The sequence below is a fragment of the Scyliorhinus torazame genome, chromosome 1 (assembly GCF_047496885.1).
Source record: "Scyliorhinus torazame isolate Kashiwa2021f chromosome 1, sScyTor2.1, whole genome shotgun sequence".
Lineage (NCBI taxonomy): Eukaryota > Metazoa > Chordata > Chondrichthyes > Carcharhiniformes > Scyliorhinidae > Scyliorhinus > Scyliorhinus torazame.
The window spans coordinates 302,919,445-302,944,962 of record NC_092707.1 but is presented as its reverse complement, the minus strand read 5'-3'; the positions used below and the strand labels follow the sequence as shown (position 1 = coordinate 302,944,962).

The 25,518-nt window shown below is 51.5% G+C and overlaps 1 protein-coding gene across 1 annotated transcript in view; it reads left to right on the top strand.

Moving 5' to 3' along the window:
- Positions 1-746: 746 nt before the first annotated feature.
- LOC140421449 (uncharacterized) overlaps positions 747-25,518 on the top strand; it is a 152,908-nt gene continuing 128,136 nt past the window's right edge. The window contains exons 1-2 of the mRNA XM_072506199.1: positions 747-800; positions 886-909. Of these exons, the coding sequence (XP_072362300.1) occupies positions 747-800; positions 886-909 (78 nt within the window). The remainder of the gene's footprint in view (positions 801-885; positions 910-25,518) is intronic.

Here is a 25,518-nt window from a genome sequence, read left to right as displayed (position 1 = left end):
TGTGCCATGTCCCAACCACCTTAGGGCTCCAATGGCCTCCTGGCATCCCAGCGTGGTCATCACGTCTGGTCCCCAGTAGTGTAGATCACTAGTGATTCTCGTCGCCCTCAGCTGTGCTGGCAGAGGGGGGGAATCCCGGGAGCCAGCTGACTCTGGCTTGAAACCGCCTGAGCATATTTAAATGCTCATTTAAATATGTTCATTGCATCAGGTGCTGCGGGCCGGGAGCATCACACTCTGTGCAGCGCCCGGCGCCAATCCCAATTAGGGGTTGTCCTGGAATAGCAGGATGCCTGCCAGGCGCAATGCGGGTAGAGAGTTGCCCCCCTCCACCATTATGAAAGATGGATTGTACTGTACGTTATAATGACAATAAACAGTGAGTCATTCTTTACTGTTATACTCTGCATAGCATGTTCTTAGCCTCAGCTGAATGCATTAGTGTAAATTTGATATTTACCGATTAGAGACAAATGTTTATTCCCAATGAAAATCGGACTGGTGCTATAATGAATAAGAAATCCTTTCTCTTGGATTACAGTCCATGCAGAGAGGATTAAATTATTGCCCATGCGGGGAAACGTAACTGAAACGGGGAAAAAAGTCAGACAAAAGAAATTGCAGCTGGTTCAAGAGCAGCAATATTAGATATTTAAAAACAGAAACTTACGTGTCAGCAAGGAAGTGATGCAATGAGTCTGAAAAGAAAAATGTAAAAGAAAAGAATCCACAACTTGTAACCAAATATGTTTTTGTATTTAGCTGAAGAAAATTACATAACAACAGGCAAGCTTACACTGGTAAGACTGCCCCAAACTATCTTTTTTGAAAGCTTTTGACATATTTGAGGCTTGATATTATTCATTTTGTGCATTTCTTCTTTAGGTGGATTTAGCTGGATCTGGTCAAGTAAGTCAAATTTTCATTCATACAATATAAAGAAATCTAAACTAAACCAAGGAGGAGAAATCAAATTTAGGGTGGCATGATGGCGCAGTGGGTAGCACTGCTGCCTCATGGCGCCGAGGACCCGGGTTTGATCCCGGCCCGGGTCACTGTCTGCATGAAGTTTGCACATTCTCCCCGTGTTTGCATGGGTCTTGCTCCCACAACTCAAAGATGTGCAGGGTAGGTGGATTGGCCACGCTAAATTGTCCCTTAACTGAAAAAAAAAAGTATTGGGTACTCTACATTTATTTTTAAAAATAAATCAAAATTAAATGGATCTGATCTGCATTAAATAAGTTTCTCCTTTACATCGTAATAATAATCAGAATAATTAAGTACTAATTAATTTCAGATCAAACCAATCCACGAACTGATTAATATTAGACCTTAAATGATTTTGTTTGTTATTGCTACAAGGATGCTTTTTTTTTGTAAATTTAGAGTACGCAGTTTTTTTTCCCAATTAAGGAGCAATTTAGCATGGCCAATCCACCTACCCTGCACATCATTTTGGGTTGTGTGGGTGAGACCCACGCAGACACGGGGAGAATGTGCAAACTCCACACGGGCAGTGACCCAAGGCGGGGTTGAACCCGGGTCCTCACCGCGATGAAGCAGCAGTGCTAACCATTGTGCCACCGTGCTGCCCAGGATGTTTTTTTTTAAAGATACAGGGCGCGATTCAATGGACAAAAGTTAAAGTTCGCTTTTGAGTGCATTTGCCGGAGTGTTTCCGGGCAGCTGCATTGGTGAGATCGCAGCCTGTATTCACGGCACTCAGTGCCAAAAATGAGCCCCACGTGAATCTCGCCATTCCTGGCTCCCTCACCATCTGATTTACCTCAGCTACTCGCTGATAACAAGGGGGAGCTGCTTTTAAATGCACTCTCACCACTCACTCCCAGGGAACACACGAGCATGAAAGCGCATAGACCTGTTCCTCGCTTTTGGGATGCCAACCTCATAAGACTTCTCAACGTTGTGGATGAGAGGCGGGCACCCTGTTGCCCTGAGGGGGTCAGAGAACCAGCAGCAGGGTCAGCAATGCCACCTGGGAGGCAGTGGCAGTTGCAGTGAGTATGGGCAGCATGACCAGGAGGACCACCGACCAATGTCGGAAGAAGACCACTGACCTCCATCCAACAAGCTGCCTCTCTCCTGGCATCAGTTCCGCCTGCCACCCCTCAAATTCGCAAAACCCCCCCTCCCAGCCCAATCTCCTAGCTGATACTTGTTCCTCAGAACCCCGGCCCCACCAGCAAAACCCCTTCATGTCCACGTGCGGTGCCCACACATACCACCTTCAATAAAGTCCCCTGACCCATCAAGCGTGCAGCTCACAATGTCCTCTCTTTGTCCCTGTACGTGAAAATAGCCCATGATAAGAGGAGGAAGACGGGGGGAGGAATCCCAGAGATTGAAGTCCTCACCCCCTATGAGGAATGGGTCCTGGAGATCGCGGGGTTGCCTGATGAGTGAGCAGTCACTGACAGGGTGGTCGCTCTGAGTCAGAAAGGTGAGGATCCACTGTCCCTTCATCCAGATAACCTGTCTCAAGTGAGTTGTTGATGTCCCTCAAAATTAACCTTACCCTCTCACTGATCAAAAACAAAGAACAAAGAACAAAGAAATGTACAGCACAGGAACAGGCCCTTCGGCCCTCCAAGCCCGTGCCGACCATGCTGCCCGACTAAACTACAATGTTCTACACTTCCTGGGTCCGTATCCCTCTATTCCCATCCTATTCATGTATTTGTCAAGATGCCCCTTAAGTGTCACTATTGTCCCTGCTTCCACCACCTCCTCCGGTAGCGGGTTCCAGGCACCCACTACCCTCTGTGTAAAAAACTTGCTTCGTACATCTACTCTAAACCTTGCCCCTCTCACCTTAAACCTATGCCCCCTAGTAATTGACCCCTCTACCCTGGGGAAAAGCCTCTGACTATCCACTCTGTCTATGCCCCTCATAATTTTGTAGACCTCAATCAGGTCGCCCCTCAACCTCCGTCGTTCCAGTGAGAACAAACCGAGTTTATTCAACCGCTCCTCATAGCTAATGCCCTCCATACCAGGCAACATTCTGGTAAATCTCTTCTGCACCCTCTCTAAAGCCTCCACATCCTTCTGGTAGTGTGGCGACCAGAATTGAACACTATACTCCAAGTGTGGCCTAACTAAGGTTCTATACAGCTGCAACATGACTTGCCAATTCTTATACTCAATGCCCTGGCCAATGAAGGCAAGCATGCCGTAATCCTTCTTGACTACCTTCTCCACCTGTGTTGCCCCTTTCAGTGACCTGTGGACCTGTACTCCTAGATCCCTCTGACTTTCAATACTCTTGAGGGTGTCCGTTATCTTGTAGGTTTACCTTCTGATAATTCCAGCCCATCCGGAGTCCCCGTCCGTCCGTCCCCCCCCACCCCCCCGCCACCCAAGCCAACACCTTGGAGGAGAGCTCCGAGGAGAACACTGACAATACGTCACCTGCACCTTCCACCAGCGCAGATACATACCTCGGTGGGCAACATTAGTGGACAGGTTTCCGGGTCTTTATCTGATGAGCATCACACAGCTATTGGTGCACATGAGGTGGGGGCAGAAACACCCATGGGAGACAGCCGTCATAGGCCTGCTAGAGACTAGGACTCAGCTGGGTCCCAGTCAGATGCCTAGCCTCTGGACAAGGTTCTCCCAGAGCTGATCCAGATGATAGGCCAGAGCCATAAGATTAAGGAGAGGGTGTCAGCGACATTCCAGTGACTGCAAGGCCAAATGGAGGAGATCCAAAGCCTTCAGGCGCAGGAGATGGTGCCGACAATGCGTGGCACCAAGTCTTTTTTTAAAATAATTTTTTAGAGTGCCCAATTCATTTTTTCGAATTAAGGGACAATTTAGCGTGGCCAATCCACCTACACCGCACATCTTTGGGTTGTGGGGGCGAAACCCACGCAAACACAGGGAGAATGTGCAAACTCCACATGGACAGTAACCCAGAGCCGGGATCGAACCTGGGACCTCGGCGCCGTGAGGCAGCAATGCTAACCACTGCGCCACCATGCTGGCGTGGCACCAAGTCTAACACTGCTCAGGTGGAGACCACAGTGGAAAACCTGGAGCACGATGTCCGCATCTTGAGTGGTGATGTCCAAGGCATGGCTCAGTCTGTGTCGACCATGGCTGATGGCCTTGACATCATGTCCCATTCGATGAGGAACATGTCCCAGATATAGGTGGACATTGCCGAGGCACTGCAGAGCATGGCTCAGTCACTGAGGAGCATCACAGAGGGCATCGACACCACGGTGCAGACAATGGGGACTGGCAGCGCCAGGACACTCAGAGGCTTCTGGAGCTCACTCCAGATGCCTCTCCACCCCATGGAATTCCCTGGGGCCCTATGGACACCCTCCCTGTGGGTGGAGGAAGTGCTGGAGGCCAAACCGGGGCCTGTCACCAAGGAGACTAAGGCGGTCTCCAGTACTTCTGAATCCCCCACTCCTGACATCAGCGCACCTCAAGGGTGGCAGGCAGAACAAGGTGCCACCGCGACACCTGTGACACCAGTAAGTTGGCCAGGGCCCTCCAGCTCAGCTCCAGGTTCCCCAGAGGAAGTCCGTCATGGGCATCAAAGGCAATAAGGTGCGGAAGGCCGCAGGCTGCCTCTACCTCTGATGTGCATCCTGGGGACACACCTAGGCATATCACTAGACCACAGAAGATCACGAAGAGTGAGGAGCAATGAGTGGGCACAAGGGGCTTCACTATCTGTATCTAATGGGAAATCAGTCACATTAAAATGTTCACCATTAAACTATATCACACCTGAAACATGTGAAGCCTCGAGTCAGGTCAGTCATCACAGCAGGCCTTCACGCACCGCCTTCTGTTTCCACCCTGGCACCGTGGTCCAAGATCAAACACCCCCAATGCAGATCCCGTTCAGAGGATGGATGTGAGCGCGCTGTCAGCAGAAAGACAGGAATCAGGCTTTAGCAGAAACTGAGGAGCATCAGAGTTTTGCTCACATTGAGTTATCATTACTGCCTTGTGTGGTGACCCGCTGACAGTGTCAACACAGGACCATCACCCTGGTCACACAGACCCTTGGAGGGAGGAACATGGTGGTTGGGGTGGGGCAGTGTGATGGGGGAGGGGTTGGGGGAAGAGGAATGGGGTGGGGGAAATGAGGGGTAGCTGGAGGGGTTGGGGATATTAGGGGGAATGTGGACCAGGGATGTGGGGGTTGGGAAATGGTGTGGGGAGTGTTGAGCTGATGGACACAGCCTCATCCTCGGAGAATCTGGAGATGATGAGCGCCTCCCTGGTCCTCCTGGCATGTCAGAACCTCACCGCAGCCTGTCCTTCATCCTCCGGATCCTCCTTGGGATTGTCCTCCTGCCCTTCTTGGTCCGCCTCCTCCTCCTCCTCAGACGAGGCTGCATGTTCCTCCGCCTCCTCCTGCTCCACCTCCAGCATGTTGCCCCTTTGCTGTGCCAGATTGTGGAGGGCACAGAAGAACCACAAAGTAGGAGACCTTCTGGGGCTGTAGTGCAGGGCACTAGAGCTGTCAAGGCATCGGAACTGCATCTTGAAAAACTTGATGCACTGCTCAATGACAGCATGGGTGACAATGTTGTCCTCATTGTATCGGGTCTCTATCTTGATCTCAGTGGCGTCATCAGCCATGTCCTCAGTGGGTATTCTTGCACCACACAACCCAACCCGTCATCCTTGGGTGGTCCTCAAAAACACTGGGGACGTCTGGGTTCCCCAGGATGCAGCTGTCATGCATGGTCCCAGGGTAGCAGGCACACACGTGCATAACTTTGAGGCAGTGGTCATACATGATCTGAACATTCAGGGAGTGGGACGCCTTTGTGTTAATATAGGGCACTGCCTGATGCCCCAGTGCTAACGGGGTGACATGTATGTCATCGATTGCTTTCTGGGCCTGGGGCATCCTGGTGATGATGGCGAATCCTGAAGCCAGAGCATCTTGGTGGGTCTGATCCAGGTCAAAGGTGATACAGCCTAATGTCCGGGCATACAGAGCATCCGTCACCTCCCGGATGCTCCTGTGGGCTGATGACTGCGATATACCGCTTGAGCCCTGGAATGACCTGGTGGCATAGAAGTTTCAGGCTGCAGTGACCTTCACAGCTACTAGGTGCGCGTGTCCTCCTCCTGCCCAGGTGCCATGTCTGTGAGGGCATGCTGCACTATCTCTGCTGAGATGTAGTCTTCTGCAGCATATGGTGTCCGTCGTCTCACTGAATGACGAATGACACCTGTACTCCTTCGCCTTCGCTGCCGCCCTCCCTCAGCCTAATGAGTGGCCGGGTGTTCAGCGTATGCGGCAGCCCCCTGCACATGGGTGCCACCTTCAGCCTGTGTCGGTGTTGCTGCCGTCTACGGCCTCTGCCCGACGCTGCTGCCACAAGCAACACGAGGCCCGCCTCCATGGAATCCACACCAGCAAACATTTTTTAGCTGAAAGGAATTGGAGAAGAGAGACCGATAATCAATTAGGGTTTATTTTACAGGTCACCTAAATCCCCCAAGCCTCCCCAACCTTTACCATTACTGTCCCACCTTCTCTCAAAGGTCCATCTAGTGAGCCAGCTCTGCTGGCTAACCTTGCTCTGCACTCTCAACCCCGGCCACAACAGGAGCCCCTAGATCCCAGACCTCTGCCAGGAACATTAGTGGGCGCCATGCTCAGCTGCCCATCCACTGATCCATACACTTAGCCTTTGGCCACGAGAGGATCCTCAGTGCTGAAGCCCGGCTCTTTAGTGTTTGATTGTTGACAGCTGCCTCTATGGTGCTGATGCTCCTAGAGTTCAGGCACACTGTTCAGGCAACAATGGTTGCTGGACATGCAATCTACTAATCATCCTCTGAGACATGGCATGTGTGCTCTCAAGAAGGCAGTTGAGAATTGAGAAGTGTGAAGTGCTCTCACAACTAACGCGGCTAATTCCTCTTTTGAAATAGCCTTCAGCTGTGAAGCTAGAGGCTGTTCGCAGTCAAAGGGAGGGAAATTGTGTTTCAGGAGAGTAGCTCCAGGCGGCACAGTGGCGCAGTGGTTAGCACTGCTGCCTCACAGTGCTGAGTACCCGGGTTCGATCCTAGCCCCAGGTCACTGTCCGTGTGGAGTTTGCACATTCTCCCCATGTCTGCGTGGTTCTCACCCCCACAACCCAAAGATGTGCAGGTTAGGTGGATTGGCCACGCTAGATTGCCCCTTAATTGGAAAAAAAAGAATTGGATGCTCTAAATTTCTTTTAAAAGGAGAGAAGCTCCAGCAGGGCTTTGTCCTGGAAGTGTTTGGTAGGCAGCTGTGGTTTCCCCTGATATGGGTCTCCACAATATTTAATGATAGCTTGAGGGTCACACAGTGCAAAGTCTCTCAACCCGCCCCCCCTCCCCCCCCCAGCCCAGGGGTGACACCGACCTGGAATGCTCCAGCCCCCCAAACAACCACGACCCCTCCTGAAGGGCCCCCAACAGCCCCTGAGCACTGGGTCAGCAGCTTCAGTGCCCTTAACCTACAGGCTGTAAAATGGAAATGGCTCCTCACTTCCCTTCAGTAGCCAAATCCTTCAGCTTCACGTTTTTGAAAAGGAGTACTCAACGACACCTGGTGACTTCCCACTGGGGAGTAAGGTAATTCCTGGGAGGCTGCTGCATCTTATTAATGAAATTGAAATGAATGCAAATTAGAGTTAATATTCTTGCCATTTTGGGGCAATATCTGGAATTCGCCTTTGGGAGCGGGCCGGGTGAATCACTAAATGGTTTGGTCTCACTTTTGCTATTCACCCGGCATGCCTGGATCCAGGCCGGGCGCAATGCCGTCGCTGAATCGCGCCCAGTCTCTAATTCTTTTTCTGGCTGGATTTTAAGAAACAATAAACTGTAATCCTATTGAGACAATAGAGGAATGCCAGCCAGCCACAATACGCAACTTACATTTCACCCAAGTGGGAAGAAAAGACACTCAAAACCCCTGGGGAGCATGAAAGACCTAATCTCCTGTGGGCTTTTACACGATCATGACATTTTCAAATGTTTTTGAGATGAGACACCAACGTGCAAATACAGGGTCTAAAAAACAATGGTATTAGATATCTCAAATGTAGGGAGAAGGAAAAAGCGGAGAGTTGTATAAAAACGAATTCACACGATGTGAATTCTTGAATGCAACTGAGCGTCTTGTTAGGCCATTTCAGAGGGCAGTTAAGAGTCAATCACATGATTTTTGGGTCTGGAGCATATAGATCAGACCAGGTAAGGACAGCAGATCTCCTGGTCTAAAGGAAATTGATGGGTTTTAAATGAAACACCAGGGGCTGGATTCTCCGTTCCTGATACTAAGCGATGATGCTGGGGCAGTATTCGTGGAGTTCCACGACAGCAGAACGGGCGCCGCACCCGCACCAATTCAGCGACTGTTAAGGGGCTAGCGGTGTGCCACGTGAACACAATCGATTCCAATGAGAAATGATGTGGGATTCGCCAGATTCGTGATTGACACTTGATGCACGATCAATTACACAAAGATGAGAGTTGAATGCAACCGAGGCTTTATTACACTAAGATGTGTGGCCTCCTACAGCAGCTGGCGAAATGGCTACTGTATGGGGAGCACACATATTTATACTCCGCCTACTGGGCGGAGCCAGCAGGCAGGGAACTACCCCCGTACCTGTGGTACAGGGCCTTACCACAAGTCACCTAATATATACATCAGTGGTGACTACCACATTCACCCCCTGTTAAGATTGAGTCCGGCGGGGAGGGGGGTGGAGAACTATATACAAGTACATGTTTTAACTCCAGAGAAAATGGAGTCCCGATCAAGTTACAGGTTCAGTCGGTCCGGAGCCTTGATCTGCCATTGGGAGCGCCGCAGTGGTGGTGGCGATTCTGGTGTCGGTCTGGTCCTCGGTGACTCCGGGAGCATGCCGAAATCCTCGTCATCCTCAGTCGTGGGCAGGGGGAGGACGGATTGACCTGGGGCAGGGTCTGCGCTGGGGTGCGCCGGGGAAGGGGAGGGTGGCGCTGGGTCGGAGGGGTGTGTGTGTGTGTGTGGAACCAGCTGGGAGACAGTATTTGGCGGCCGTCGGGGTATGCTACGTAGGCGTATTGCGGGTTGGCGTGGAGTAGCTGTACCCTTTCAACCAACGGGTCCGCCTTGTGGAGTCGTACCTGCTTACGGAGGAGTACGGGTCCTGGAGCTGCAAGCCACGTCGGGAGTGAAACCCCGGAGGTGGCCTTCCTGGGGAAGGCAAAGAGACGTTCATGGGGTGTGTCATTAGTCGCAGTGCATAGGAGTGACCGAATGGAGTGCAGTGCGTCAGGGAGGACCTCCTGCCAGCGGGAGGCCGGGATATTTCTGGACCGTAGGGCCAGCTGGACGGCCCTCCAGACCGCCCCATTCTCCCTCTCCACCTGCCCGTTTCCCCGGGGGTTATAGTTGGTCGTCCTGCTCGAGGCGATACCCTTGTTGAGCAGGAACTGACGCAGCTCATCGCTCATGAATGAGGATCCCCTGTCGCTGTGGACGTAGGCGGGGAAGCCGAACAGAGCGAAGATGGTGTTGAGGGCTTTGATGACGGTGGCAGACGTCATATCAGGGCATGGGATGGCGAAGGGGAATCTGGAGTACTCATCGACCACACTGAGGAAGTACGTGTTACGGTCGGTGGAGGGGAGGGGCCCTTTGAAGCCCACGCTGAGGCGTTCAAACGGGCGGGAGGCCTTCACCAGGCGCACACGGTCTGGCTGGTAGAAGTGCGGTTTGCACTCCGCGGCAGTCTCTGGCGATTGCCATGACTTCCTCGACGGAGTAGGGCAGATTGCGGGCCTTGATGAAGTGGTACAAACGTGTGTCTCCTGGGTGACAAAGGTTGTCGTGAAGAGTCCGGAGTCGGTCCACCTGTGCGCTGGCACATGAACCTCGGGATAGGGCATCGGGGGGGCTCGTTGAGCTTACCGGGGCGATACAAAATCTCGTAGTTGTAGGTGGAGAGGTCGACCCTCCACCTCAAGATCATTTTTGATCTTGCCCCGCTGTGTGTTGTTAAACATGAAAGCTACCAACCATTGGTCAGTGAGAAGAGTGAATCTCCTGCCAGCCAGGTAATGTCTCCAATGCCGCACAGCTTCAACAATGGCTTGGGCCTCTTTTTCGACGGAGGAATGCCGAATTTCGGAGGCATGAAGGGTTCGTGAAAAGAATGCCAAGGGCCTGCCTGCCTGGTTGAGGGTGGCGGCCAGAGCGACGACTGATGCACCGCTCTCGACTTGGAAGGGGAGCGTCTCGTCGACTGCATGCATCGCGGCCTTGGCAATGTCGGCCTTAATACGGTTAAAGGCTTGGTGAGTCTCGGCCGTTTGGGGAAAAAGAGTGGATTGGATGAGTGGGCGGACCTTGTCCGCATAATTTAGGACCCACTGGGCGTAGTAAGAAAAGAACCCCAGGCAACGTTTGAGGGCCTTGGGGCAGTGGGGGAGAAGGAGTTCCATGAGGGGGCGCATGCGGTCGGGATCGGGCCCCAGAACTCCGTTCTGGACCACATAGCCGAGGATGGCAAAGCGGTTTGTGCTGAACACACACTTCTCCTTGTTATAAGTGAGGTTGAGGAGAGTGGCAGTGCGGAGAAATTTGGCAAGGTTGGCGTCATGGTCCTGCTGATCGTGGCCGCAGATGGTGACATTGTCAAGGTACGGGAAAGTGGCCCGCAGCCCGTACCGGTCGACCATTCGGTCCATTTCCCGTTGGAAAACAGAGACCCCATTGGTGACGCCGAAAGGAACCCTGAGAAAGTGGTAAAGGCGGCCATCAGCCTCGAAGGCAGTGTATGGGCGGTCCGCCTTACGGATGGGGAGCTGGCTGTAGGTGGATTTAAGGTCCACAGTTGAGAAGACCCGGTACTGTGCAATCTGATTGACCATATCAGATATGCGTGGGAGGGGGTACACGTCGAGCTGCGTGTACCTATTGATGGTCTGGCTGTAGTCCACGACCATTCTGTGTTTCTGCCCAGTTTTCACCACCACCACTTGGGCTCTCCAGGGGCTGTTGTTGGCCTCAATGATACCTTCCCGAAGCAGTCGCTGGACTTCGGACCTGATGAAGGTCCTGTCCTGGGCGCTGTACCATCTGCTCCTGGTGGCAACGGCTTTGCAATCTGGGGTTAAGTTTGCAAATAGGGAAGGTGGGTCGACCTTTAGGGTCGCGAGGCCGCACACAGTAAGGGGTGGTAGGGGCCCGCCGAATTTCAATGTTAGGCTCTGGACGTTGCACTGGAAGTCCAGGCCAAGTCGTAAGACAGCGCAGATGTTGGGGAGGACGTAGAGGCGGAAGCTGGTAAACTCCACGCCCTGGACAGTGAGAGTGGCTATGCAATACCCCCGGATCGCCACGGAGTGGGACCCGGAGGCCAGGGAGATTCTCTGATTGGCGGGGTGTACCGCAAGGGAGCAGCGCCTTACCGTATCGGGATGAATGAAGCTCTTGGTGCTCCCGGAGTCCAGCAGGCCGGAGATCTCGTGCCCATCGATTTTCACGTTTGTAGAGGCGGTTGCTAGGTTGTGTGGGCGAGACTGGTCAGTCGTGACCGAGGCGAGACGCGGCTGATCGTCGATGGTGGCAGACGATGGGGTGCCCGGGGGGCATGGGTTCTGGTAAGATGGCGGCGCCCACGGGCCGCACGTGCCGTGGGGGAGACAAGATTGCGGCGCTTGATGTTCTTGGGGAGGACAAGATGGCGGCACCCACGGGCCACACGTTGTGGGGGTTGAACAAGATGGCGGCATCCATGGGCCGCACGTGGCCCGAGGAGGGGAAGATGGCGGCGCCCACTGGCTGTGCGTGGTCCGAGGAGGGGAAGATGGTGGCGCCCACTGGCAGTACGGGGAGGGTCAGAACAATAGTGGCGACTGAACGGGCCTAGCACACCGCCATGAGGTGTCCCTTCTTGCCGCAGGCCTTGAAACGGGTGCTCCGGCTGGGCAGTGTTGTCGGGGGTGTTTTGGCTGCCCACAGAAGTAACATTTGGGGCCCCTGGGGTTGGTTGGCTGCTGCGCGGCACAGGCGTGGGGTTGGCTTAGTAGGGTCCCCAATGGGGCGGCCGTCTGCGGAGTCCACGATGCGTAGGAGGGGTGGGCCATGCAGCCGGGGGTGTAGGCCTGGATGTTGCGCGAGGCGACTGTCAGCGAGAGCGCAAGCATTTTGGTTGCCGCGAGGTCAAGCGTGGCCTCTTCTAAAAAGCGTTGGCGGATGTAATCTGACCCTATTCCTGTAAGAAAAGCGTCCCTCATAAGCAAGTTCGAGTGTTCCGTGGCCGTGACGGCCTGACAGTCACAGTCTCTGACTAGGGGAATTAGAGCACGCCAAAAGTCTTCTACTGACTCACCAGGGAGTTGACTGCGCGTGGAGAAGATGTGTCTGGCGTAAAGCGTGTTACTCCGCTGAGCGTACTTTTCTTTCAGTAGCGCCATGGCTTCGTCGTAGTTTGGCGCGTCCTGGATAAGCGGAAAGACGTTGGAGCTCAGCATTGTGTAGAGGATCTGAATCTTCTGAGCTTCCGGAATTGGGTCTGGTGCAGACCTGATGTAAGCTTCGAAACAGGCTAGCCAATGTTCAAAGTCCTTTTTAACGTTGCCTGATTGCGGATCCAGCTGCAGGCGATCCGGCTTGATGCGGAGGTCCATCTTCTGAAAACTTTAGTGTAATAAATTAATGCACGATCAATTACACAAAGACGAGAGATGAATGCAACGGAGGCTTTATTACACTGAGATGTGTGGCCTCCTACAGCAGCTGGCGAAATGGCTGCTGTATGGGGAGCACACATATTTATACTCTGCCTACTGGGCGGAGCCAACAGGCAGGGAACTACCCCCGTACCTGTAGTACAGGGCCTTACCACAAATCACCTAATATATACATCAGTGGTGACTACCACAACACTCAGGAGGCTGACAAGCTGCAGCAGCATATACACACTTCACTCCCCACACACACCATCCCAGCCAACAAGATGACAGCAAGGAGAGCAGCATCAAGATTTATGGATGCCGAGCTGGAGACCCTGCTGGATGCCATGGAGGAGAGCCGGGCCACCTTGAACCCCGGCCCGGGAAGGGGACTGCCACCCGCCTCCATTCATCGTGCCTGGGCGCAGGTGGCAGAGACGATGAGCGTCGTGGGCAACACCATCCGGGCCAGCCTGCAGTGCCGTAAAAAAACTGCACGACCTCCTCAAGGTGGCCAGGGTGAGGAGACAACACTGTGCCCCTAACCCCCATCCCACACACCTGTAACCCTACAACCCCCCCCCCCCAGGTGTGTTGGAGAACCCCCACCCTGCACCACAGGTCGGCACCTATACCGGCCTCCATGGCTGGCTACCCTGGCCATTGAGGCCACCAGCTACCCACCCCCAGGCCTGCATGCGTCGGACTGTCCAATAATGTTGCTTTCTGTTAACCCCCGTGCACCCCACTACCCAAGAGAAGGCCGCTCATAACTGCCGGGAGCGGGAGAAAACTGGAGGGGGACCGCCGGATCTGCGGCCCCTCACCATGGCTGAACAGAGGGCCCTGACGTGGTCGCGGCCCAGAGGAAGGTAGGTCGCCAAAGTGTAGATCGGCCGTGACGACAAGGAAGTGAGACCATGCTGAGTTGTGGTTCTCCGTGACACGTGTGTCAACCCCTCCCACAACCCCACCCTCAACCCCACATGACCCTCACCATTACCCCACCCTCACCATCATCCCCACCCTCACCCCCACTTCCCCGGGCCGGCAGTGTAATCATGCGTTATGTCTTGTGTCTTGCAGGACCTGCTGGTGATGGGGCGGGTCCATCTGGTGTCCCCCACCCCCAGCCAGTGCCATACCTGGAGCCCCGGGTTCCAAGCAGTGATGAGGACTGCAGCAAGGATGCAAGCCATGGACATGAGACCCAAGACACCCCAGAGCTAGAGTCCAGGGTTGACACAGATTTCCCATCCCAGCTGTCTCCAACACCCTCCACCATCCCAGAGACATTCACCTTGTTTGGGCACTTTAGTGAAGAGGCTTCTGGGACCATTTCTTGTGTGAACCACACAGTCGATCCATTACATCAGGTGGAGACAGATACTCCCAAGGTTGGCGGATGTCTGAGGAACTAGCTGCCATCCAAATGGGTTTCGGGCTTCCAAAATGGACAGTCCCATCGATCCTGGAGATGCAGTCGCAGAGCCAGGGACTGCATGAGGGGTTGTCGGTGAGCATCCAGCACCTGCAGGCCCAGCTGGTGGAGTCCAACCGCTTGCAGGAGCAGGAGGTGGTGTCGACCATGCATGTCATGCAGGCCAGCACCGTGGTGTAGGCATTGGGTGCGAGGATTGCAACAATGAATCAGCATGTCCAAGGCTTGGGGCAATCTGTGTAGACGGTAGCCAAGGCCCAGGACAGGGCTGCCGACTCACAGGCAGCCATGTGCCAGTGCCACCTGGAAATTGCAGTGGCACTCCTGAGTGTGGCCCAGTCACAACGGGCCATGGCTGAGAACGTCGGTGGCATTGCCCAGGCGCTGGCCGACGTGGCGCAGACACAGAGTGAGGTGGCCCAGTCCCAGAGGGAGATGGTGCAGTCACTGGCTGATGTGACACAGACCCACACAGCTGCGGCCACAGACAATGGATGATGTGGCGCAGTCCCAGACGGCGATGGTCCACTCCCTGTGCTCCATGGCCATCAGCGCGCAGACCCTGGTTGAGATGAGAGCCGGTCTCCAGGACTAGCAGCGTCAGGTGGCGGAGGAGCCTCAAGGGATGGCTCCGCTTGCACCCCGATCCCATAGAGTAGCTCAGGGGCCATCGGGCACACTGAGGGAGGGGGAGGTGCTGGGTCTCGTGCCGGTGACTCCCGCAGGGGAGGTGCCGGAACATCACAGCACCTAGGAGTCCCACCTCCTGTCCCTGGGGCATCTGGTGTGCAGCGGACAGACCAGGTTGGCATTACACCACCTGGGACACCCGGGAAGCAGCCGGGCCCAACCAGGCCTGGTCGTCACAGAAGACGGCTGCCAACGGGGACCTTTGTCGCAGGGGTGGGAATCATAGCAGGCTGCCTCCACTCCTGATGTACCATCTGGGGATCAACCTAGACGTAGCCTGTAAGGCCAGAAAGTTAGACACCAGTTAAGTTCACACGGGTGCAGGGTACAGTTTAGTAATAGGGGCTAGGGCATGTATCTGTATATATTTGTGCACATTAAACACCTCTTAACACTGTTACAACTTACCTGGTGCTCTGTCAGAGGTGTGGGCTGGTCTGGACAGGCCATAGAAGGGGTGTGGGGGGTGGGTGGTTGTGTGGGTGGGTTGGGCTTCCCACCCTTCCCCCCCTGACTGTCCCCACCATCGTCACCCCAGGGATCCGATGGCACTAGGTGATTGAATGGCCAGCTCGCATGCAGGGATCACAGTGGAAAGTGCTACCGTGGGCAGGGGTCCGACGTTGTCAAACAATCCGGAGCACCAGAACTCATTGCAGAGCGGGCTGTCATCATCTTCCATCCCATGAACCAGACCCGGTGTTACTGCCAACCCAGGGCCCGCACTCTGTAGTGCGGCAGTTCTGTATCACGGAGGGGGTGCGGGGGGGGGGGGGGGCGCGGCGGGGGTGGGGGGGCGAGTGGCAGGTGTGGTGTGGGATGCGGTGTCCATTCCTGGCCAGCCACCCCCCCCCCTTCCCAGTCAGTGAACCTGGAGCCGATCAGAGGGTCCCGTGCACTTTGGTCCTGGCACACACGTCGTGCGGCCTCCCGTGCCTGCCTGGGCCTCATGTCCTGCCCATCTTCGCCCTCCCCGCATCCTCCTTGTCAGATGAGGACTGGTGTTTATCCTCCTTCGCCAGCGTGTCGCCCCTCTGCTGTGCGATATTGTGGAGGACGCAGCAGACCAGCACGATGCGGGCGACCCTCCCAGCACCATACCTACCCACCTTAAAGTATTCTCCATGCAGCCCTTTCTTTAACTTGGAACCTGTTTCTCTATTTCCTTCTTTTTAACTTAACTGGGACCCCTTGCTGTTCCTTGTCTTTGTCTCTTACCTGGGACTTCCTTTTTGGCTGACAGATTGCATCAAACCCAATGTTCCCTTGAATTGGTGGCCTATCGAAACACTTCAAGAAGGTCTCACACTTGTTACTAGGCAGGAACGAATGTAACAAGCAGTGGAATATCCTGTACCTTAAATGTTACAATATCCACAGACTACAAGCTTACATGGCACAGAGACACAGAATGAGCGGATTTCATAATATTGTGCAGTGCTTTTAACCATGGGGTCAACAAGACAGTGGCTTGGCAGTCTTCAAGTGGCTGAAATGACATTGCTTTTATGCCAGTGTGACAGCACCTTCGCAAGGCTGGGCTAACAGGAAAAATATTCATCTATGGTTAGCGCTTGACCATCTCAAGAGGGAGCTATATCCAGACAGCACCATCTCTCCTAACACCAGCTCTCATGGATAAGTAATGAAAATGTCTCATCTTGCTCCTGAGCCTCAATATACTCTCAGACATCAGGATGCAGTGGCCTGTTACTCAACAGCAAGCACCCAAAGCTGTGAGTTATGTTAGCATCATCCTCAGAGATTGGCTCAGCAGGACCATCCTTGATTATTGACAAACACTCATGATATAGCAATCATCGAAAGCCTGTCAAGTCTATGTCTGGCATTGCCTAGCATTTGGGAGATATGTGACCCAGTCAGTATTGACACAGTCGTCATTGGCAATGTCTTCCCTTCATAGATCCTGCTGAGCACTCAAGAGATGTGCCGAAGTATTTCTTTCATAGCATTACAGTCCTTGACATTGTCCATCTCACAGAGGCCAGTGCTTTCTATCTGCCCTAAGTCAATGACTGGCAGTCAGGCAATGAATACTATATTGCCTTTAAGAAAGGATTCCATGAAGCACTACTTGACAGCCATTCAGGAGCCAAGTTAAATCCTCACAGGTGCGTAGACGGCTTCATCAGGATGAACACACACCTCTGACATCACACACTCATTCCTGTTCAGCCGACATTTCAAATGTCACTGATTGGAATCTGCTTCCATGGTTCAGCATCATGAATTGTGAGAGTGGGAACTAAGAAATGAATAATGTTTTGTCAGCTTCCATTATCTCCACAGGAGATTACAGTTCAGTTTACATTGCATTGCTTCCTTACAAATGTTTATGGCTGTAAAAGGGTGTGACATTCCCCAAGACTGAGTATAATCCACATAGGAATTTCAGCAAGTGGTTACTTTATAGTCTCAGCCAGTTTTCTTTTACATGTCCTTTTTAAAAAAAAATTCCCATCTTATTTAAAAGTTCAATGTATCCATACATAATCTGGGCCTATGGTCCATTATCATGATGCACTGAGACCATCAGATGGATCACATGTTCCAATGATTTGTTTAGTTGAGTTCAAACCAAGCAGATTCTTATGGAGTCATTTGACTTCAATACTGTAACCATTCCTGAACACCATTTTGTTGGCATGTGACCAATGAGATAACTATTTGCTATTATACCATCTCAATTTAACCCTTGACTTTGTCTAAAAGTGTGTGAGGGACTTTCCTCTGTGTAAAGAGTCAGAATGGTTTAGCATCAGCTCGTAGGGTGACATGGTACCTGACCTTTAGTTTCCCCAGGCCTGTATTTTGGAAATTCATCCCTGAATGTGCTGTTGTAATGCTCATCGGCAACCTCATCCGCTTTATAGGCTAGCTTAAATTTTAAGTATGCCTTTCTGCTTAGTAGAGAGTATTCGTGATTTTGTATGACATACAGAGATTCGAAGATTTCTCTATCTTTATACTTTACTTTCATCACAAATTGGCCTTTGATTTTCAATTTAATCCCACTAGGACTCTGTAATTTGTTAGATGAAGGCTGTAATGTTATCTGCTTCAGTCATTTTACTTTGTCTGACAGAACAAAAACCTCTGTTCCTTCTAATTTAATCTGTGGGGAGTCCATCATTTAAAGTTTGTCGCAGTGTTTATTTGCAATATCATTTACCTCTCCTGGGAAAGTTACTTCCTTTTTCTGTTGTTCTTCCACTTCTTATATGTCTTTCTGCTTTAATATTTTCTCCCTCTTACAGGTTTTCAGCAGTTTTGAGCAACGGGCCCTTTTGAAGTGGCCTATTTTTCCACAGTTGTGGCACTCTGCTCCCCCCTGCTGGACATTCATTTCGCTTGTGAAGCTCTCTGCCACGTCAATGACATTTCAAGTTGGTGGTTGATGCACTTGTCCCTGTTTTGGCGGGTGAAGGCTTTGGTACACTTTCTTTCTTATGACATACATACTGAATAATCTCACTCGGTCTTCTCCCCGGGACTTGACCTTTTCCACAAACAAACGCCCATTTTTGTTCTCTAAGCTCAGTTTGCCTCACATTTTGTACCGTTTTTGTTAATGTTAAATCCTCTGCTTCATCTGGGGCCCCAACTACTATCACAAATCAGTTCCTCTCCTAAGATTCCATAATTACAGTTCTCTGCCCACCTGTATAGATCATTCATGAACGCATTCATGCTTTTGCTTGTCTTTGCGTTCTCTTGTTAAATTTTGACCTTTTTATGATTAGATTTCTGCGAACACTGAAATATTAATCAAGTACTTGTAGGACCTCTATCTAAGAAGTTGAAAATTCATCAACCCCCTGCCTTGCTATCACGACATCAGCAATAGATCCAACTGTATAAAATGATATATTGACCTGGACTGTTTGATCTACTTTGCGAACCTGAAGCAGTTTGATATCCTGTAAACCTCTTTCTCTAGTTCTCCAAGTTCTGTACCAGTTGTGAGTCTTCAGCGTTCTGAAATGGTTCTGGCAGTTTTAGTGTGAATTCCATGCTTCTACTGAGCCAGAGAATTGTTGCTGCTTCACTGGCGCTGTTTGTTGCTTTGTGTCTGTGCTCACTGCTGTCTGGACTCTGGGTCTGTGTGTCAGCTTGTATCTGCTGCACCCGCAATGCTCCAACCTCATGTTGAGTCTGGAATCTGTTCCTTTCATCCTTCTTTCAAGGATCTCTTGACTTGCCATGTTTGTTGCAGCTTCTTAAAATTTTCTGGGCTTTTTTCTCACTTCCGGCTGCCACTATTTTTGTTGTATGTTCGGGATTTAGACTGTCTTCTTTGGGGCTAGTCAATTCTGCCAAAATAAGCAACTCACGACTGTAGTTTGTAGAAACTATTACTCTGTATTTACAGCAAACATATACATACTGAGACCTCTGTACAGGTAGGAACATCTGCACCTTCCAGATCCCTGTTACTCAATAATGCAGTGTTACATCTTCACATCAGCATCATTGCTTCTTATGTTAACCCTTTACTCAACAAGAATCTACCCAACTCCCCTTGACATTCACCTGCATTACCATCGTAGAATCTCCATCATTAAAATCACAGGATTACCATTGATCTGAAGCTTAACCAGACCAGCCATATAAATACTGTGGCTACAAGAGCAGGTCAGAGGCTGGGAAATCAGCACTGAGCAACTCACTACCTTATCCCCAAGCTTTTCCACCACCTTCAAGATACAAGGCAGGAGTGTGATGGAATATTCTCCACTTTCCTGGCTGAGTGCAGATTCAACACTTAAGAAGCTTAACATCGTCCAGGGCAAAACAACTCTCTTGATTGGCAACTCAACCACCACCTTAAACATTCACTCCTTCCAACACCATTGCAAAGTGGCAGCAATGTGTATAACTACAAGATGTACATCAGCAACGTGCCAAGACTCCTTCGAGATCATCTTCCAAACCCATGACCTCTACAACCTAGAAATACAAAGTCAGCCGACACATGGTGTTATGGACACTTTAAACAGAGTTTTCCCAAAGTTGCACGTGAACAATCTGTCTGTTTGTGGGGACAGCGGAACACATGCGATTTTGCTCTGTTCAACTCATTACTTATGTATTCATGTGGAGCATGGTGATTCTTGTGATGGAGGGGGGGCAGGAAGTCACCCTCCCTGCCATTGCTTATTAGTCTTGAAGTACGGATGCCAAATTTAAAGAGCATGTGCACAGCCTCCCTCCTCGCTCCCATAGCCTGCCTTCCAGCTCCAGCCTCTGCCCCACCCTTCCACCATACCCCTCCCTTCCAGGTCCAGCCTCTGCCCCACCCTTCCACCATACCCCTGCCTTCCAGGTTCAGCCTCTGCCCCACCCTTCCACCATACCCTTGCCTTCCTCTGCCCCACCCTTCCACCTTATCCCTACCTTCCAAGTCCAGCCTCTTCCCCACCCTTCCACCATACCCCTGCCTTCCTCTGCCTCACCCTTCCACCAGACCCCTGCCTTTTATCCTTCACATAGCTTGTGTTACCAGCACCCGACATAAGCAGCCGCCAAAAAGTTGAAAGCAGAGTATGTTGACCTCAAAGTCATGGAAGAAGTGAAGTCTGCCAGGTGCATGCCAGTCGTAAAATTGAATGTTCTAACTTCCCACTGCTGAGGAACTTGATTTGGAGGGGAAGTTTAATTCTGGTGAGGTGTCCTTTTAATGAGTATGCATGACATGCTAATGCATGCAAAAGGACTTCCCAACATTGTTTATCGAGAAGCTTGGCCTACCTTTAAAGTCCCAAGAACTTGAATTCCGTCAGTCATCCCGCAGTGGGGAACTGATAAGAGGCCTCACACCAAATTAGGTTCCTCTGCCCAGAACACTTCCCATTGTTGGCAAGACCAGAAGGTTCCATCTAGGGTTTAGTTACAAATGAAGATAAAACAATATTTATAAAAATTGGGTAAGGTTACTTCATATTCAGTGTCGACCTGATATTTTTGAGGTGGAAATGTGTTGTTATGAAGTGAAGCTTTTGAAGCTGTAGGGTTGTCTCTGCGGCTGCTGGATTGGCTTCCATTGTCAAATTGTCAGAAATTAGGTGCAATCAGGTTTACAGGGAGGAGTTTCCTTCCGTCTGTTCTGCAGTATAACATTTTTAGCTGCCTAATTGCCTTACAGCAGATTAGTAGCTGTTTTTAGATGCCTTACTCTCTCTCCCTGTGTTGAAGCTTCTTCAAGGTGGTTCTCTGTGGATCTGCCAGCTTTATGCCCTTTTAAATACTTTTTACAGGTATGCTAAGATAGGTGTTATTATCATGTGATGTGTACAACATGCCAAGTCATTTCTCAAATAAGGCATCAACACTTCAAACAGCTCTTCTCTAGTCTGTGGTCCCTAGCTTTTGTCTTAGCCGAGGTAACATTTATAATCTTATGGTGAGGCACTGACAAAACGTCATTATCTCCTGAATGAGACCACAGTGAATCATAATTAATTTAAGTGTTGTCTTTTGTCCTCTTAGAAGAAGAGACCTAGGCCGGGATTTTAAGCCATACTCACTGCCAAGATCGTCTGGTCCCGACGAAAGTCAAAGGATATTTGGCTGGACCACCAAATCTCGCACGGCAGGTCCCACCATGATGGGGCCAGAAAATCTCACCCCAGTCTGAAATCCATAGTTCTGTCTGGCAGCTTGGAGCTATTTTAAAACAGTCTTTAAATTCAGTCCAAGGTTTTTTTTTTAGAAAAATAGAACCTTTAAAGTTGTTTTTGAAAAATTTGTATTGATGTAATTGTGCATCATAGAATCATAGAATTTACAGTGCAGAAAGAGGCCATTCGGCCCATCAAGTCTGCACCGGCCTTGGAAAGAGCACCCTACCCAAGCCCACACCCCCACCCCATCCAACACTGAGGGCAATTTTGGACACTAAGGGCAATTTAGCATGGCCAATCCACCTAACCCGCACATCTTTGGACTGTGGGAGGAAACCGGAGCACCCGGAGGAAACCCACACACACACGGGGTGAACGTGCAGACTCCGCACAGACAGTGACCCAGCAGGGAATTGAACCTGGGACCCTGGCGCTGTGAAGCAATTGTGCTAACCACTATGCTACCGTGCTGCCCATCATAACGATGGAAAACCATTATCTTCAAGTTCCGCTCCTAGTCACATATTATCTTGACTTGGAACTGTTACTGGGTCAAAATCCTGGAATCACCTCCTTTACAGCATTGTGAATGTACCTACACCACATGGATTTCAGCAGCTCAAGAAAATTGCTCATCAGCACCTTCTCAAGGGAAATTAGGGATTGGTAATAAATGTTCCTTGTCAGCAATGCATACATCCCACAAATGAATAAACAGAACATTAACTGCATTGCCATCATCAATCTTGTCTGATACCGCATCAACATGATTTGCCTTTAACAAGTCTCTGCTGACTTTCCTTAAATAATCCATATTTGTCCAAGTGAGTGTTGATTTTGTGCTGCGCTATTGTATCTAAAAGCTTTTCCACCATCGAAACTGACTGTCCTGTAGTTCAATGGATTATCCTTAAACACTTTTAACAAATATATTGAGGCAGCACGGTGGCGCAGTGAGTAGCACTGCTGCCTCACTGCGCCGAGGTCCCAGGTTCGATCCCGTCTCTGGGTTACTGCCCGTGTGGAGTTTGCACATTCTCCCCATGTTTGCGTGGGTTTCATCCCCCACATCCCCAAAAGATTTACAGGGTAGATGGATTGGCCACGCTAAATTGTCCCTTAATTGGAAAAAATGAATTGGGTACTCTAAATTTAGATTTTAAAATATATATTTTTTTTATTGAGTTTCATTTATCACAAACAGAAAATACAATATCGACAAGGAAGACTTATGTTACAAAGTGCGCTTATTAATTTAAGAAAAGACAAAAAAGGCAGAAAAGAGGGAAAAAGACTGCTGCACGCCGGATAACACGCTCTGGTCGCGCCACTGTGGTCGCTTCCGCTACTGCCCTCGCCCACTGTCCTTTTCGGTTCTCTTTCACTGCTTGCCCTGTGTTTCCCTTGGTGTCTTCTCCTGCATTCCCCCCCCCCCACCTACTTCCTCCCTCCTCCCTTCTTATCCACCACCCCCCTCTGGCTTCCCACCCGTTACCCCTCCCTGACTTACTGGTAGCTAATTACGAACAGATCTTGGAACAGGCTGGTGAATAGTTACCATGTGTTGTGGAAGCCTTCCTCCGAACCCGGGATGCTTTATTTTATTTTCTCCAGTTTGAGGGATTCTGCCAGGTCGGACAGCCAGTCTGTGGCCTTGGGTGTCTGATGCACTATCAATTACCACAAAGATGAGAGTAGTGGAATAATCGAGGCTTTATTGAGCAAAGATGTTGTGCCTCCTGTAGCTGGAACCAGAATGGCTGCAGCACCGGTGAGCACACACATTTATACGCTGCCTACTGGACGGAGCCAGCAGGCAGGGATTTACCCATGTACCTCTACTGTACGGGCAGTGCCGTAATACATGTATTACAACTAGTGGTGACTACCACATTCACCCCCTGTTAAAAAAAGAGTCCGGTGAGGGTGGTGGAAAACATTACAAGTTAAGTCTGTCGGGGGCCTTGACCGTCCTCTGCGATCGCCTCAGTCCTGGTGGTGATGTGGGCGCCAACTTGGTCACCTGAGCGTGTTGTTATTGTCTTCGCCACCCCTGAGTGGAACCAGTGGGAGGACAGATCCTACTGGGGCGGGGGCTGTGGTGTGAGGTTCGCTGGAGGGAGGGTGAGTGGCGCAGGGGTGAACGATGGAACCGGGGGGGGTGGGGGGTGGTGTCAGGTCGGGGGTCGTGGGTGGGGATTCAGCGGGTGCCAGGCCCCGGAGGGAGACTGTATTCTGGCGCCCGTCGGGGTGTGCCACATAGGCGTACTGCGGGTTTACATGTAGGAGGTGGACTTTTTCGACCAAGGGGTCCGTCCGACTTATGGGTCCGTACATGCTTTTGAAGGAGGACGGGTCCAGGAACTGTCAGCCATGCTGGGAGCGAGACCCCGGAGGTGGACCTCTGGGGGAAGGCAAAGAGACGTTCATGGGGGGGTCTCGTTAGTCACGGTGCAGAGGAGTGATCGGATGGAGTGGAGCGCATCGGGGAGGACCTCCTGCCAGCGGGAGACCGGGAGATCTTTAGACCGCAGGGCCAGCAGGACGGCCTTCCAGACCGCCCCATTCTCCCTCTCCACCTGCCCGTTTCCCCGGGGGTTGTAGCTGGTTGTCCTGCTCGAGGCAATGCCCTTGCTGAGCAGGAACTGACGCAGCTCATCGCTCATAAAAGAGGATCCCCGATTGCTGTGGATGTAGGTGGAGAAACCGAACAGAGTGAAGATGCTGTGGAGGATTTTAATTACTGTGGCAGAAGTCATATCGGGGCATGGGATAGCGAAAGAGAACTGCGTGTACTCGTAATCACATTCAGGAAGTACGTTTTGCGGTCGGTGGAGTGGAGGGGCCCTTTTAAAGTCCATGCTGAGGCGCTCAAAGGGGCGGGAGGCCTTCACCAAATGCGCTCTATCTGGCCGGTAGAAGTGCGGCTTGCACTCTGCGCAGACCTAGCAATCTCTGGTGACGGTCCAGACCTCCTCAATGGAGTAGAGCAGGTTGCGGGCCTTGATGAAATGGAAGAACTGGGTGACCCCCGGGTGGCAGAGGTCATAGTGGAGAGCCCGGAGTCGGTCCACTTGTGCGCTGGCACATGTACCGCGGGACAGGGCATCAGGGGGCTCGTTGAGCTTCCCCGGGCTATACAAGATCTCATAATTATAGGTGGAGAGCTCGATCCTCCACCTCAAGATCTTGCCATTTTTGATCTTGCCCCGCTGTGTATTATTAAACATAAAGGCGACCGACCGTTAGTCAGTGAGGAGCGTGAATCTCCTGCCGGCCAGGTAATGCCTCCAATGTCACACAGCTTCCACTATGACTTGGGCCTCCTTTTCGACAGAGGAATGCCAAATTTCAGAGGCATGGAGGATGCGGGGAAAGAAGGCCACGGGCCTGCCCGCCTGGTTGAGGGTGGTGGCCAGAGCTACGTCCGATGCATCGCTTGCCACCTGGAACGGGAGGGACTTGTCGACCATGTGCATTGTGGCCTTGGCGATGTCTGCCTTGATACGGTTGAAGGCCTGGCGGGCCTCAGCCGCAAGGGGAAAAACTGTGGACTGAATGAATGGGTGGGCCTTGTCCGCATAATTAGGGACCCACTGAGCATAGTAAGGGAAAAACCCCAGGCATCGTTTCAGGGCCTTGGGGCAGTGGGGGAGTGGGAGTTCCATGAGGGGGCGCATGCGGTCGGGGTCGGGCCCTCGGACTCTATTTTCCACGGCATAGCCAAGGATGGCTAAGCAGTTGGTGCGGAACACGCATTTCTCCTTATTGTATGTGAGATTAAGGAGTTTGGCGGTTGATGCACGATCAATGACCACTAAAACGAGGTTGTAGTCCAACTGAAGGCTTTAATAAGCTAGATGTTTCCCCCAGCAGCTCAGGTACAGAATGAAGGCTGCTGGGGCGTCACGGGTTCTTATACCCCACCTAGCAGGGCGGAGCCACCATACATCCTAACCAATAGAAAGCATACAGTTTCCCCAATGGTGCTTCAGCCTATCAGGTACCATAATACCTATAATA